This window comes from Hypanus sabinus, chromosome 7 (assembly GCF_030144855.1).
Source record: "Hypanus sabinus isolate sHypSab1 chromosome 7, sHypSab1.hap1, whole genome shotgun sequence".
In the NCBI taxonomy this organism is placed as follows: Eukaryota; Metazoa; Chordata; class Chondrichthyes; order Myliobatiformes; family Dasyatidae; genus Hypanus; species Hypanus sabinus.
Genome location: NC_082712.1, coordinates 111,783,859 through 111,799,705, shown reverse-complemented (window position 1 = coordinate 111,799,705; position 15,847 = coordinate 111,783,859). Strand labels below are relative to the sequence as shown.

The 15,847-nt window shown below is 55.4% G+C and overlaps 2 protein-coding genes across 6 annotated transcripts in view; both read right to left on the bottom strand.

Annotated features, from left to right (window-relative positions):
• The window catches only part of cd82b (CD82 molecule b), a 97,479-nt gene that overhangs the window by 13,972 nt on the left and 67,660 nt on the right, over positions 1-15,847 (bottom strand). For 3 of the 4 annotated variants that reach the window (XM_059975408.1, XM_059975410.1, XM_059975409.1), the window contains exons 2-3: positions 11,469-11,558; positions 6,879-6,951 (exon numbers count right to left, since the gene is read on the bottom strand). In XM_059975408.1, coding sequence (XP_059831391.1) covers positions 6,879-6,941 — 63 coding nt within the window. In that variant the 5' untranslated portion in view covers positions 6,942-6,951; positions 11,469-11,558. The remainder of the gene's footprint in view (positions 1-6,878; positions 6,952-11,468; positions 11,559-15,847) is intronic. The other variant, XM_059975411.1, reaches the window with a different exon arrangement.
• On the bottom strand, positions 2,629-6,867 carry LOC132397106 (uncharacterized). Of its 2 annotated transcripts, none has more exons than XM_059975406.1 (2): positions 2,798-6,867; positions 2,629-2,757 (listed from the first exon to the last, which is right to left on the bottom strand). In XM_059975406.1, the coding sequence occupies exon 1, from the start codon at positions 4,253-4,255 to the stop codon at positions 3,179-3,181; it is 1,077 nt and encodes a 358-aa protein (XP_059831389.1). In that variant the 5' UTR covers positions 4,256-6,867; the 3' UTR covers positions 2,629-2,757; positions 2,798-3,178. The 2 variants fall into 2 exon arrangements, with proteins under 2 accessions (XP_059831389.1, XP_059831390.1); XM_059975407.1 differs by having other exon boundaries at positions 2,664-2,717.

Genomic DNA, 15,847 nt, shown 5'->3' with positions numbered 1-15,847 from the left:
TTCCCACAGCCTCGAGGAGCCCCTCTCAATGTCGACAGCAGAGTATATCGCTGCCTTGATGGAGGCATGATTTCCCTAACTTCCTCCAGGAGCCCCCAGCTTCTGTGATCCAGTGAGGAGCAGGGGTTTCTCAGAAGCTTCGGGGAAGTATGGTAAGGAAACAGAGTTTGGTCTCGGGAAGCAGCTGTGGTTTCCAGAAAGCAGAAGAGTTGGGCACTGGAGTTCCTTTCATCTCTGACACACTTTGCGGAGACTACAGCGAGGTCTGGCCTCTGGTTCTTGGAACAGCAGCTCACAGAAAGAAAAGCAAGACGTGAACAGCAGGTGCAGGAGGAGGGGAGGGGAGGGGAGGGTGAGGGAGATTCAATTCCGTAGCTAGGGCTCAGAGCTGGGTGAGCAGTTTCCTCCCACATGGGGGGAGAATTGTCAGGACAGGTTTCGGGTTTATAGGCTGTTTGGTCAGCAGAAAAGTGCTGATACAAACTGGACCTACCCTTCCTCCCATCCCATCTGAAGATACCAACTAGAAATGATCCCACCACTACAGTATTTCTCCCGTATACCAGGCACCCTCCAGCACAGTTGTGGCTTGAATGCACAAAATCACACTCCACCTGTGAACAAACAACCTTAGCCTCAAAACATTCAACAATGCAACTGACTGTCCCCTGTCCAGACCCCAGTACCTGCCCTACAACTGACTGTCCCCTGTCCAGACCCCAGTACCTGCCCTACAACTGACTATCCCCTGTCCAGACCCCAGTACCTGCCCTACAACTGACTGTCCCCTGTCCAGACCCCAGCACCTGCCCTACAACTGACTGTCCCCTGTCCAGACCCCAGTACCTGCCCTACAACTGACTGTCCCCTGTCCAGACCCCAGTACCTGCCCTACAACTGACTGTCCCCTGTCCAGACCCCAGTACCTGCTCTACAACTGACTGTCCCCTGTCCAGACCCCAGCACCTGCCCTACAACTGACTGTCCCCTGTCCAGACCCCAGTACCTGCCCTACAACTGACTGTCCCCTGTCCAGACCCCAGTACCTGCTCTACAACTGACTGTCCCCTGTCCAGACCCCAGTATCTGCTCTACAACTGACTGTCCCCTGTCCAGACCCCAGCACCTGCCCTACAACTGACTGTCCCCTGTCCAGACCCCAGTACCTGCCTTACAACTGACTGTCCCCTGTCCAGACCCAGTACCTGCCCTACAACTGACTGTCCCCTGTCCAGACCCCAGTACCTGCCCTACAACTGACTGTCCCCTGTCCAGACCCCAGTACCTGCCCTACAACTGACTGTCCCCTGTCCAGACCCCAGTACCTGCCCTACAACTGACTGTCCCCTGTCCAGACCCCAGTACCTGCCCTACAACTGACTGTCCCCTGTCCAGACCCAGTACCTGCCCTACAACTGTCTGTCCCCTGTGGAGACCCCAGTACCTGCTCTACAACACTGTCCCCTGTCCAGACCCCAGTACCTGCCCTACAACTGACTGTCCCCTGTCCAGACCCCAGTATCTGCCCTACAACTGACTGTCCCCTGTCCAGACCCCAGTACCTGCTCTACAACTGACTGTCCCCTGTCCAGACCCCAGTACCTGCTCTACAACACTGTCCCCTGTCCAGACCCCAGTATCTGCCCTACAACTGACTGTCCCCTGTCCAGACCCCAGTACCTGCTCTACAACTGACTGTCCCCTGTCCAGACCCCAGTACCTGCTCTACAACACTGTCCCCTGTCCAGACCCCAGTACCTGCCCTACAACTGACTGTCCCCTGTCCAGACCCCAGTACCTGCCCTACAACTGACTGTCCCCTGTCCAGACCCCAGTACCTGCCCTACAACTGACTGTCCCCTGTTCAGACCCCAGTACCTGCCCTACAACTGACTGTCCCCTGTCCAGACCCCAGTACCTGCTCTACAACTGACTGTCCCCTGTCCAGACCCCAGTACCTGCCCTACAACTGACTGTCCCCTGTCCAGACCCCAGTACCTGCTCTACAACTGACTGTCCCCTGTCCAGACCCCAGTATCTGCCCTACAACTGACTGTCCCCTGTCCAGACCCCAGTACCTGCCCTACAACTGACTGTCCCCTGTCCAGACCCCAGTACCTGCCCTACAACTGACTGTCCCCTGTCCAGACCCCAGTACCTGCTCTACAACTGACTGTCCCCTGTCCAGACCCCAGTACCTGCCCTACAACTGACTGTCCCCTGTCCAGACCCAGTACCTGCCCTACAACTGACTGTCCCCTGTCCAGACCCCAGTACCTGCCCTACAACTGACTGTCCCCTGTCCAGACCCCAGTACCTGCCCTACAACTGACTGTCCCCTGTCCAGACCCCAGTACCTGCCCTACAACTGACTGTCCCCTGTCCAGACCCCAGTACCTGCCCTACAACTGACTGTCCCCTGTCCAGACCCCAGTACCTGCCCTACAACTGACTGTCCCCTGTCCAGACCCCAGTACCTGCTCTACAACTGACTGTCCCCTGTCCAGACCCCAGTACCTGCCCTACAACTGACTGTCCCCTGTCCAGACCCCAGTACCTGCCCTACAACTGACTGTCCCCTGTCCAGACCCCAGTATCTGCTCTACAACTGACTGTCCCCTGGCCAGACCCCAGTACCTGCCCTACAACTGACTGTCCCCTGTCCAGACCCCAGTACCTGCTCTACAACTGACTGTCCCCTGTCCAGACCCCAGTACCTGCCCTACAACTGACTGTCCCCTGTCCAGACCCCAGTACCTGCCCTACAACTGACTATCCCCTGTCCAGACCCCAGTACCTGCTCTACAACTGACTGTCCCCTGTCCAGACCCCAGTACCTGCCCTACAACAGTCCCCTGTCCAGACCCCAGTACCTGCTCTTTTTTCACTCACAAAACACACACAATGATGAGTGGTTTACAAATTTAAAATAAAATATAGCTACTATCATCTACAGAGGGTCATTTCCCGTTGGGGCACCATTGTCAGGGCTCCCACACTGGGCACATGCCCCCTTTCCATGTATACCCAGGTACGTGTGTAACCCCAGAATGTAGACTGGTAGTCTACACTGGCAGAGCATTCAACTAGAGCATACACGCCCATCTTGCCCAAGCAAAAACCCACCAGCAGATCTCCTGAGCAACCTCCTCCCCCCCCCACGCTCTTTGTGCCCCTATCAGAAGTGAGGGGCTGACCTACAACCAGAACATGTGCAGCCTCCACCTCTGATACGCAGACAGGGGCTGCAGACTCTCACACTCATGGTCCACTGGCTCCTTTCAGACACTGAAACAGGTGCATTTGGGGAGTCAGTGACCCGCTGACAAATCTGGTGAATCCCCGAGTAATGAGACCTCCACCAGGGACCTTGATGGTGATACAGACCACCAGTGCACGTCCGGTCAGCAGACGAGGACAAGGGTGTGAAAGGTCTCCACACATCACGAAATGGCATGGTGGACATCTCCACGAGGCAGCTCACGTTAGTGTGCACCCTCTCCTCAGAGAAATAAGAACAAAGTACAATACAGCACAGTACGGGCCATTTGGCCCTCAAACCCTGCCTCCCATATAAACCCCCCACCTTCAATTCCTCCATATACCTGTCTAGTAGTCTCTTAAGTTTCACTAGTGTATCTGCCTCCACCACTGACTCAGGCAGTGCATTCCACGCACCAACCACTCTCTGAGTATAAAATCTTCCTCTAATATCCCCCTTGAACCTCCCTCCACTTAACTTAAAGCCATGTCCTCTTGTACTGAGCAGTGGTGCCCTGGGGAAGAGGCGCTGGCTGTCCACTCTATCTATTCCTCTTAATATCTTGTACACCTCTATCATGTCTCCTCTCATCCTCCTCTTCTCCAAAGAGTAAAGCCCTAGCTCCCTTAATCTCTGATCATAATCCATGCTCTCTAAACCAGGCAGCATCCTGGTAAATCTCCTCTGTACCCTTTCCAATGCTTCCACGTCCTTTCTATAGTGAGGCAACCAGAACTGGACATAGTACTCCAAGTGTGGCCTAACTAGAGTTTTATAGAGCTGCATCATTACCTCGCGACTCTTAAACTCTATCCCTCGACTTATGAAAGCTAACAGTCCATAAGCTTTCTTAACTACCCTCTCTACCTGTGAGGCAACTTCCAGGGATCTGTGGACATGTACCCCAAGATTCCTCTGCTCTCCCACACTCCCGAGTATCCTGCCATTTATTAGGCCTTGGCTCCCTAATTCAAGCTGAGTAGGAGTCAGCATAGACACGATTCCCCCCCCCCCCCCCCCACCGTGTCTCAGCAGAAATCCACCAGCCTCTTCTGGATTGTGGAGACAAAGACAATGAGGGGACCAAAAAGACCACCCAGTACCAAAGCATGGGGGCCACTAGCAGATTTATGACCAGTGCCTCCCCCCCCCCGGCATGAGATTGCACAAACCAGCTTTGGACAGTGCCATCTCCAGGCCACCAGGCCCCCACAGCTAAAGGTCTTAACCCCTCTGCCAGTGTGTCCACCTACCACTGATCCACCAAACGACCAGAACTCTTCCCAGTTGACTCTTGCAGAGGACAGGCCAAGAAGATCTGCCAGCACTGTTACATCGCCTGCAAGTCAGCGGTGTCAGTAACCATGAGGGAGATGTCATAAGCTGAAAGGATGTTCTCTATGTCCAGTTCTTGTAGAACCAAACCTACCACAGAGAAGGTGTAGGAATGGCTCCACGCAAAGTACAACTCCGCCAACATCGGGCACCCTAACAGAAAGGCTCTCACCATTGGTCGGCTCTTCCCTACTACTCTGGTATGGTCAATCCCACTCCAAGCAGGTCCCAGAAGACACAAAGGAATTCAACTGCTAGCCTGTTCACCTCTGGAGCTGGTCAGCTCCTTCAATGATAGCAGAGTATCTGGCTGTTCGACAGTCTCGGGCTACCCCTCCCACAAAGTCCTGCTCGCATCCTCCCTGGAAAAGTCTGGTGAGAGCAGAGTCTCACAGAAGGAGAGGGCTTCTACAATAATTCCAGCCAGATCGGTGGCGGAGGAGAACTCCTTGCCAGCCGACATCTCACCCTCTCTCCAGAAAGTAGAAGAGTGGTCCAAATCTTGGACTCACAACCTTATGTACACACCTTGGGGTTTCTGGAACTGCAGGTTCTTCAGAACTTCTTTTTCTGGTAGTTATCCCAGAAGAGCAGTTCCCCAGCTGGAATTAGGCCCAGGTCCAACGGCTTGGTCAACCCATGTGTATGCTCTTGACAAAACAATTGGACGAGACATCCACGTCCCACCAGAGCCTCGAGGAGGGAAAAGTCCCCCATTCCTTTCTCCAAATACCCCGAAAATGATGGAATGTATCCTGAAATTCACCATCTTCCAGAAGCCAGTTATTTAAATGCCAACAACTGTGCTTTGCCCACACCAGGTGGTTGTCAAACATGGAGACCTCTGACATGCAGGAGATGTGCACCCTGGAGATTTACCAGCAATCTATCTGTGAAACTCACCCTCCTTCCAACCTTCTGGAGAAAGTATCAGGGTCAGGGGCCAGACATCAACCATCTGACCAGCTCCTTTAACTTCCGCACTGATGCTCAGCTAGACTGGGGATCAGAACCATCCCTCTCCTCAAGGGTGCAACTGATATCACCCTCTAGGAAGTCACACTCACCATCAATAGAGACCAGAAGAGAGGACACACGTACAGGAGCCAGGCTCAGGGGCGTACAGACTTACAACATGTATCTGCACACCACCCTGGTGCATGGTGAGGTGAAGCAGGCAGCCTGGATCGAGTTCCTGAACTTCCATAATCTCGGAGTGGGAAGATGGGATGCAGGATGGCCACCCTGCTTGAGGTGGAGCTGAGGTGACTCGTGAGTAACCCACCTCCCCAACCATTCCAGGTGGAATCATCTCCTTCCGGCCCTTGACGACCGAGAGGAGGCTGAATCTGGAACTAAGCAGTAGGGCCACTGAGACAGGTCTGGGTGACACAGACACGTCTGGCCAGTAATAGCCACATGGACTCCCGTTAGGCTGCGGCAAGCAGCAGCCAAAGGCCACCAGCTGGCAAAGTGGCCGGTTAAATGATTATCAAAAATGGTCAAATATAGGTTATAACATCATAGACGCAGACAGATACAGGACAAATACAGCCTCTTCAGCCCATTGAGTCCTTTCTGGCTATCAACCACCCATTTACACTAATCCTGCAGAAATCCCACTTTATTCTCCCTCCCATTCCCATCAACCCCCTCCCACTTGTCCCCAAAGACAATTTTACCACTCACAGGGGCCAACTAGCCTACCTGCACGTCTCTGAGATGAGGAGGTGCAAGCTCTACACCCAGTGCCTGAGGTCAGCATTGAACCCAGGACGATGGATCCGAGAGCTTAGCCAGTTGTGCCACTGCACGTCTCTACTGTCCTGGGAGCCGCAAGAATGTTGAGGGTTGAAGAGACTCGCTGGGATGGAGGGTGGGTATGAGCTGGAAAGAAGGCTGGAAGGTGTGGACTGCTTTCTTTGGAGGCGGAGGAGAGAGCTGACCTTTAAAACTACGAGGGTGTAGACAGGGTAGACAGCCAGAGCCCATCTCGCAGGGAGGGAATGTCAAATTGAGAGGAAGAAAGTTCAAGGCTTAAAGGTATTTTGTCACACAGAAAGCGCCAGGTGCTCGGAACACGCTGCTGGGGCCTGTGGTGGAAGCTGACACGACAGCGAAGTTTAACAGTCTCTGAGACAGACTGGGAAAGAGTCAGGGGGTGAAGATGGACCACATGCAGGCAGGTGGGATCTCCTACATGGAATGAAGGGCCCATACCTTGCTCCCATCTATTTCATACAAATAAACAATATCAAAAATAAAAAGAAAATGTACTCACAAAGAAGAGGAGGTTGAAGAGGAAAAGGAAGTATTTGGTGGCTTTAATGCAACCCTTCCCCATGTTTCACGGTCTGTGGAAATAGAAATAAAGAACGTTACTTTTCGGTTTGCAGTACGTGTCAGTAACGGTTGCACATTGGGCAGTTGGACTCTGTCCTCGGGACAAGTCGCTGGCAGCTGGTTCATTGTCCCGTGCATTGGGCAACCCTTGTCCTGAGAGAGATGCAAGCTCAAGGACAGAGGGATCTGCAGATCACACACACACAACCCCCCACCTACACGTCACTCACACACACATACACACACCAAAGCACTCTCACATCCACACAACCACATGCCATCGAACTCACACATCCCTCACTCACGCCCACACACACACACCCACACACATACTCAAATACCACCCACCCAAACACACATTCACACCAACACACACTTGCACAACCCCCCACACACACACACCCACACACCGCCCGTCCCCTATTCTGGAACCACCATCTTCCCCATTTCTCGACCAGTCTATCCTTCTCCTCCCCTATTGCTCCCTCCCTAACCCCATCCCTCTGCACTCCCCACCGAGATCTTATATACACATAAAATAATCCTGATTCTTCTACTCCCAAACTCTCCCTCCTACTCCTCGACCCTCCATCCCCATTGCCTAACCCTGACCTCCAAAAGCCCCGTCCCTTAGTCTCGACCCCTCATTCTCCCCTCCTAACATCTCCCTCCCCAACCTCCTCCTTCCTCCACTCCCCCTCTCATCCCACCCTCCCCTGGCCCCTCATCTCCCACCTCTGGCTTGTCCCTCACTAAATCCTTTCCTCCACAACTCTCTAAACTATCCCACCCCAACCACTCCCTCCCCTATCCTGAGCCTAACCCTCAGCCCCCCTTGCCCAGACCACTGGAGTTCCCACATGGATTGACAACCGCCCCAGGCTTTGAGTAAAACCGAGCCTTGCCCCAAACCTCACGCCCGGGAATTGGGAGAGTTCTCCGCTATGAGGTGTTGTTAAATCACTCTGCGTCCCAGGGGAATCTCCTCACACTACACCATAGCAACTCTGCTTCCCCTGAGAACCCGCGTAGCTGCAGGCTCATCCCGCCCCGGCTGAAAGCGGGAACCCTGTTGTTCTCGTCGTACTAGCAACTGAGAAAGTGGCCAAAGGTTAATGAGACAGCCACACCCTTGAACACAAGAGACTGCAGTTGCTGAAGATCTTGAGCAATGTTCCGTTCACACTTCCTGTCTCGTTCAGGTGATCAGGTGACAAGGTGTTTCACCTTGGGATCACCTGAACCCGGACGATTGCACAAGGTGTGACAGAACATTCCCTAGTCTCCCCTTCCTGCCCACACAAGACCAGGAGTCTCCACAGCCACAGGACTAACACCCTCCCTCCTCACACCCACACAATGCGAGGAGCAATCTGGAGATTACTCAGCGTATGGTGAAGCGGAGAAGCTGTGATTGGCTCTCGGGAAGGGTCGGGCAGTGAGAGGTCAGGGTCACACAGAGAGGAGAGGTCAGGTTTGGGGCAGTGAGAGGTCAGAGTCATACAATGAAAGGTCAGGGTCGGGCAGTGAGGGGTCAGGGTCAGGGCAGCGAGAGGTCAGGGTCGGGCAGTGAGGGTCAGGGTCGGGCAGTGAGGGGTCAGGGTCGGGGCAGTGAGGGGTCAGGGTCGGGCAGTGAGGAGTCAGGGTCGGGCAGTGAGGGGTCAGGGTCAGGGCAGTGAGGGGTCAGGGTCGGGTAATGAGGAGTCAGGGTCGGGCAGTGAGGGGTCAGGGTCAGGGCAGTGAGGGGTCAGGGTCGGGTAGTGAGAAGGTGCAGGAGAACATACAGGGTGCATTGTCAGTGGATGAGATATGAGATGATGTGTGTTTCTCGATGTGTCAGGCATCAGGCATTGTGGTTCTCTCAATGGGTGAATTGTCAGGCATTGTGGGTCTTCCATTGGTTGAGGGGTTGGAGAACATCTTTCTCCCAATGGGCGATGGGTCAGAGAGTATGGGTCTCCCATTGGGTGATGGGTCAGAGAGTATGGGTCTCCCATTGGGTGATGGGTCAGAGAGTATGGGTCTCCCATTGGGTGGTCAGAGTGTATGGGTCTCCCATTGGGTGGTCAGAGTGTATGGGTCTCCCATTGGGTGCTGGGTCAGAGAGTATGGATCTCCCATTGGGTGGTCAGAGTGTATGGGTCTCCCATTGGGTGATAGGTCAGAGAGCATGGATCTCCCATTGGGTGATGGGTCAGAGAGTATGGGTCTCCCATTGGGTGATGGGTCAGAGAGTATGGGTCTCTGTTGGGTGCTGGGTCAGAGAGTATCTCTCTCCCATTGGGTGATGGATCAGAGAGTATGGGTCTCTATGTTGGGTGCTGGGTCAGAGAGTATCTCTCTCCCATTGGGTGATGGATCGGGTCCGTGGTGGTCACAAATTGAAAGAGGGGTCAGATGATGTGTGAATGTCAGGGCTGAGGGGTTGGACGGTGTGAGTTCATCAGGATGAATGGTCGAGGGTGAGGGGTCAGATAGTGTGGGACCGTTGGGGGTGAGGAGTCATGGTTCAGGGGTCAGATGGTGTGCGTCCATCGGGGGTGAGGGGTCAGACGGTGTGGGACCATTGGGGTGAGGGGTCAGACGGTGTGGGACCATTGGGGGTGAGGGGTCAGATGGTGTGGGACCATTGGGGGTGAGGGGTCAGACGGTGTGGGACCATCGGGGGTGAGGGGTCAGATGGTGTGGGACCATTGGGGGTGAGGGGTCAGACGGTGTGGGACCATTGGGGGTGAGGGGTCAGACGGTGTGGGACCATTGGGGGTGAGGAGTCATGGTTGAGGGGTCAGACGGTGTGTGTCCATCAGGGGTGAGGGGTCAGACGGTGTGGGACCATTGGGGGTGAGGGGTCAGACGGTGTGGGACCATTGGGGGTGAGGAGTCATGGGTCATACGGTGTGTGTCCATCAGGGGTGAGGGGTCAGATGGTGTGGGACCATTGGGGGTGAGGGGTCAGACGGAGTGGGACCATCAGGGGTGAGGGGTCAGACAGTGTGGGACCATAGTGGGTGAGGGGTCAGACGGTGTGGGACCATTGGGGGTGAGGGGTCAGATGGTGTGGGACCATTGGGGGTGAGGGGTCAGATGGTGTGGGACCATCAGGGGTGAGGGGTCAGATGGTGTGGGACCATTGGGGGTGAGGGGTCAGACGGTGTGGGACCATCGGGGGTGAGGGGTCAGACGGTGTGGGACCATCAGGGGTGAGGGGTCAGATGGTGTGGGACCATTGGGGGTGAGGGGTCAGACAGTGTGGGACCATCGGGGGTAAGGGGTCAGATGGTGTGGGACCATCGGGGGTGAGGGGTCAGATGGTGTGGGACCATCAGGGGTGAGGGGTCAGACAGTGTGGGACCATCGGGGGTGAGGGGTCAGACGGTGTGGGACCATCGGGGGTGAGGGGTCAGACGGTGTGGGACCATTGGGGGTGAGGGGTCAGACGGTGTGGGACCATTGGGGGTGAGGGGTCAGACGGTGTGGGACCATTGGGGGTGAGGGGTCAGACAGTGTGGGACATTGGGGGTGAGGGGTCAGACGGTGTGGGACCATTGGGGGTGAGGGGTCAGACGGTGTGGGACCATTGGGGGTGAGGGGTCAGACAGTGTGAGACATTGGGGGTGAGGGGTCAGACGGTGTGTGTCCATCAGGGGTGAGGGGTCAGACGGTGTGGGACCATTGGGGGTGAGGAGTCATGGGTCAGATGGTGTGTGTCCATCAGGGGTGAGGGGTCAGACGGTGTGGGACCATTGGGGGAGAGGAGTCATGGGTCAGATGGTGTGTGTCCATCAGGGGTGAGGGGTCAGACGGTGTGGGACCATTGGGGGTGAGGGGTCAGACAGTGTGGGACATTGGGGGTGAGGGGTCAGACGGTGTGGGACCATTGGGGGTGAGGGGTCAGACGGTGTGGGACCATTGGGGGTGAGGGGTCAGACAGTGTGAGACATTGGGGGTGAGGGGTCAGACGGTGTGTGTCCATCAGGGGTGAGGGGTCAGACGGTGTGGGACCATTGGGGGTGAGGAGTCATGGGTCAGATGGTGTGTGTCCATCAGGGGTGAGGGGTCAGACGGTGTGGGACCATTGGGGGAGAGGAGTCATGGGTCAGATGGTGTGTGTCCATCAGGGGTGAGGGGTCAGACGGTGTGGGACCATTGGGGGTGAGGGGTCAGACGGTGTGTGTCCATCAGGGGTGAGAGGTCAGACGGTGTGGTCAGCAACCCCCAGGAGAATGTTCTGGCAAACAAATGAGTAAGACTCCACTGGTGGGAGCCCAGAGCTGAGCACACGTGGACAGTAGGGCTCAGCTTGAGTCACTCTCCCCATCTCTGGTGTGCAGCTGAATGAAGTTGTCCCTGCCAGTTTACAGGAATCCCTGGTCAAACTCTTCAGAGCCGTACCATGACAACGGGGCGGTTTTGACTCCAGTAATCATCTCCTACAGCATCACCATCTCCCACACCCCCACCACCTGGGTGTGCCTCCTCAGCTGGATGCACCAGCCCCTGCCTCACCTCCTTACCCCAGGTATCTCACCTGGACACACACAGTCCTCACGAAGGCCGTAGACAATTGAAGGCAGTGTCCCTTCACCTCCAGCAGTTTTCTTCAGGGCTCTGTAATACCCTGTTACAAAGAAGTTACAGATACATGGTCTGTATCAGCTTGCAATAATTGCCTTTTGCTAAACAGGCATTTAATCATTTACACAAGGGACAATGCCAATGCTGAAATCCACAGTCGGTTAAACAGGCAGCGTCTGTCCAGCGGAGTGAACAGTTGACATTGGGGACTGGTAAGGAAGGGAAGAGCCAAGATAATACAGTTGGGGTGGGGGATCAAGTCCAAACTGTAGATGACAACTGAAACCAGGTTAAGATAAGATGGGTGGGTGGGGATGAAGTAAGAAACTAGGAGGTGATAGGTGGAAAAGGTAACAGCTGAAGAAGAGGAGAGTAGGCCATGGGAGGTAGGGAATCATATATAAGAGGAGAGTGGACAGTGGGAGGTAGGGAATCTCAGAGGAGAGGAGTGTGGACAGTGGCAGAAGGGGAATCTGATAGGAGAGGAGAGTGGACTGTGGGAGAAGGGGAATATGATAGGACAGGAGAGTGGACTCTGGGAGAAGGGGAATATGATCAAAGAGGAGAGTGGACCCTGGGAGAAGGGGAATCTGATAGGAGTGGAGAGTGGACCGTGGGAGAAGGGGAATCTGATAGGGGAGGAGACTGGACCGTGGGAGAAGGGAAATCTGATCGGAGAGGAGAGTGCACCGTATGAGAAGGGGAATTTGATAGCAGAGGAGAGTGGACAGTGGGAGAAGGGGAATCTGATCGGAGAGGAGAGTGGGCCGTGGGAGAAGGGGAATCTGATAGAGCAGAGTGGACCGTGGGAGAAGGGGAATCCGATAGGAGAGGAGAGTGGACCGTGGGAGAAGGGGAATCTGACAGGAGAGCAGAGTGGACCCTGGGAGAAGGGGAATCTGATAGGAGAGGAGAGTGGACCGTGGGAGAAGGGGAATCTGATAGGAGAGGAGAGTGGACCCTGGGAGAAGGGGAATCTGATCGGAGAGGAGAGTGGAACCTGGGAGAAGGGGAATCTGATCGGAGAGGAGAGTGGACCGTGGGAGAAGGGGAATCTGATAGGAGAGGAGAGTGGACCCTGGGAGAAGGGGAATCTGATCGGAGAGGAGAGTGGACCGTGGGAGAAGGGGAATCTGATCGGAGAGGAGAGTGGACCGTGGGAGAAGGGGAATCTGATAGGAGAGGAGAGTGGACCCTGGGAGAAGGGGAATCTGATCGGAGAGGAGAGTGGAACCTGGGAGAAGGGGAATCTGATCGGAGAGGAGAGTGGAACCTGGGAGAAGGGGAATTTGACAGGAGAGGAGAGTGGACCATGGGAATCTGATAGGAGAGGAGAGTGGACCCTGGGAGAAGGGGAATCTGATCGGAGAGGAGGGTGGACCCTGGGAGAAGGGAACTCTGATCGGAGAGGAGAGTGGGCCGTGGGAGAAGGGGAATCTGATAGGAGAGGAGGGTGGACCCTGGGAGAAGGGGAATCTGATAGGAGAGGAGAGTGGACCGTGGGAGAAGGGGAATCTGATCGGAGAGGAGAGTGGACCGCGGGAGAAGGGGAATCTGATAAGAAAGGAGGGTGGAGCTTGGGAGAAGGGGAATCTGATAGGAGAGGAGAGTGGACCGTGGGAGAAGGGGAATCTGATAGGAGAGGAGAGTGGACCGTGGGAGAAGGGGAATCTGATAGGAGAGGAGAGTGGACCCTGGGAGAAGGGGAATCTGATCGGAGAGGAGAGTGGAACCTGGGAGAAGGGGAATCTGATCGGAGAGGAGAGTGGACCGTGGGAGAAGGGGAATCTGATAGGAGAGGAGAGTGGACCCTGGGAGAAGGGGAATCTGATCGGAGAGGAGAGTGGACAGTGGGAGAAGGGGAATCTGATCGGAGAGGAGAGTGGAGCCTGGGAGAAGGGGAATCTGATAGGAGAGGAGGGTGGACCCTGGGAGAAGGGGAATCTGATAGGAGAGGAGAGTGGAGCCTGGGAGAAGGGGAATCTGATAGGAGAGGAGAGTGGACCGTGGGAGAAGGGGAATCTGATAGGAGAGGAGATTGGACCGTGGGAGAAAGGGAAATCTGATAGGAGAGGAGAGTGGACCGTGGGAGAAGGGGAATCTGATAGGAGAGGAGAGTGGACCCTGGGAGAAGGGGAATCTGATCGGAGAGGAGAGTGGAACCTGGGAGAAGGGGAATCTGATCGGAGAGGAGAGTGGACCGTGGGAGAAGGGGAATCTGATAGGAGAGGAGAGTGGACCCTGGGAGAAGGGGAATCTGATCGGAGAGGAGAGTGGACCGTGGGAGAAGGGGAATCTGATCGGAGAGGAGAGTGGACCGTGGGAGAAGGGGAATCTGATAGGAGAGGAGAGTGGACCCTGGGAGAAGGGGAATCTGATCGGAGAGGAGAGTGGAACCTGGGAGAAGGGGAATCTGATCGGAGAGGAGAGTGGAACCTGGGAGAAGGGGAATTTGACAGGAGAGGAGAGTGGACCATGGGAATCTGATAGGAGAGGAGAGTGGACCCTGGGAGAAGGGGAATCTGATCGGAGAGGAGGGTGGACCCTGGGAGAAGGGAACTCTGATCGGAGAGGAGAGTGGGCCGTGGGAGAAGGGGAATCTGATAGGAGAGGAGGGTGGACCCTGGGAGAAGGGGAATCTGATAGGAGAGGAGAGTGGACCGTGGGAGAAGGGGAATCTGATCGGAGAGGAGAGTGGACCGCGGGAGAAGGGGAATCTGATAAGAAAGGAGGGTGGAGCTTGGGAGAAGGGGAATCTGATAGGAGAGGAGAGTGGACCGTGGGAGAAGGGGAATCTGATAGGAGAGGAGAGTGGACCGTGGGAGAAGGGGAATCTGATAGGAGAGGAGAGTGGACCCTGGGAGAAGGGGAATCTGATCGGAGAGGAGAGTGGAACCTGGGAGAAGGGGAATCTGATCGGAGAGGAGAGTGGACCGTGGGAGAAGGGGAATCTGATAGGAGAGGAGAGTGGACCCTGGGAGAAGGGGAATCTGATCGGAGAGGAGAGTGGACCGTGGGAGAAGGGGAATCTGATCGGAGAGAAGAGTGGACCATGGGAGAAGGGGAATCTGATCGGAGAGGAGAGTGGACCGTCGGAGAAGGGAAATCTGATAGGAGAGGAGAGTGAACCCTGGGAGAAGGGGAATCTGATCGGAGTGGAGGGTGGACCCTGGGAGAAGGGAACTCTGATCGGAGAGGAGAGTGGGCCGTGGGAGAAGGGGAATCTGATAGGAGAGCAGAGTGGACCGTGGGAGAAGGGGAATCTGATAGGAGAGGAGGGTGGACCCTGGGAGAAGGGGAATCTGATTGGAGAGGAGAGTGGACCCTGGTAGAAGGGGAATCTGATCGGAGAGGAGAGTGGACCCTGGGAGAAGGGGAATCTAATAGGAGAGGAGAGTGGAGCCTGGGAGAAGGGGAATCTAATAGGAGAGGAGAGTGGACTCTGGGAGAAGGGGAATCTGATCGGAGAGGAGAGTGGAGCCTGGGAGAAGGGGAATCTAATAGGAGAGGAGTGTGGACAGTGGGAGAAGGGGAATCTGATAGGAGAGGAGAGTGGACCCTGGGAGAAGGGGAATCTGATAATAGAGGAGAGTGGACGGTACGTGAAGGGGAATTTGTTAGGCGAGGAGGGTGGTCCGTGAGAGAATGGGAATCTGATAGGAGAGGAGAGTGGACCGTGGGAGAAGGGGAATCTGATCGGAGAGGAGAGTGGACCGTGGGAGAAGGGGAATCTGATCGGAGAGAAGAGTGGACCATGGGAGAAGGGGAATCTGATCGGAGAGGAGAGTGGACCGTCGGAGAAGGGAAATCTGATAGGAGAGGAGAGTGAACCCTGGGAGAAGGGGAATCTGATCGGAGTGGAGGGTGGACCCTGGGAGAAGGGAACTCTGATCGGAGAGGAGAGTGGGCCGTGGGAGAAGGGGAATCTGATAGGAGAGCAGAGTGGACCGTGGGAGAAGGGGAATCTGATAGGAGAGGAGGGTGGACCCTGGGAGAAGGGGAATCTGATTGGAGAGGAGAGTGGACCCTGGTAGAAGGGGAATCTGATCGGAGAGGAGAGTGGACCCTGGGAGAAGGGGAATCTAATAGGAGAGGAGAGTGGAGCCTGGGAGAAGGGGAATCTAATAGGAGAGGAGAGTGGACTCTGGGAGAAGGGGAATCTGATCGGAGAGGAGAGTGGAGCCTGGGAGAAGGGGAATCTAATAGGAGAGGAGTGTGGACAGTGGGAGAAGGGGAATCTGATAGGAGAGGAGAGTGGACCCTGGGAGAAGGGGAATCTGATAATAGAGGAGAGTGGACGGTACGTGAAGGGGAATTTGTTAGGCGAGGAGG

Coding starts and splice junctions, on each gene's coding strand:
- LOC132397106 (XM_059975406.1), bottom strand. CDS start 4,255: ATGCTGACTCCTACTCAGCTTGAATTAGGGAGCCAAGGCCTAATAAAT.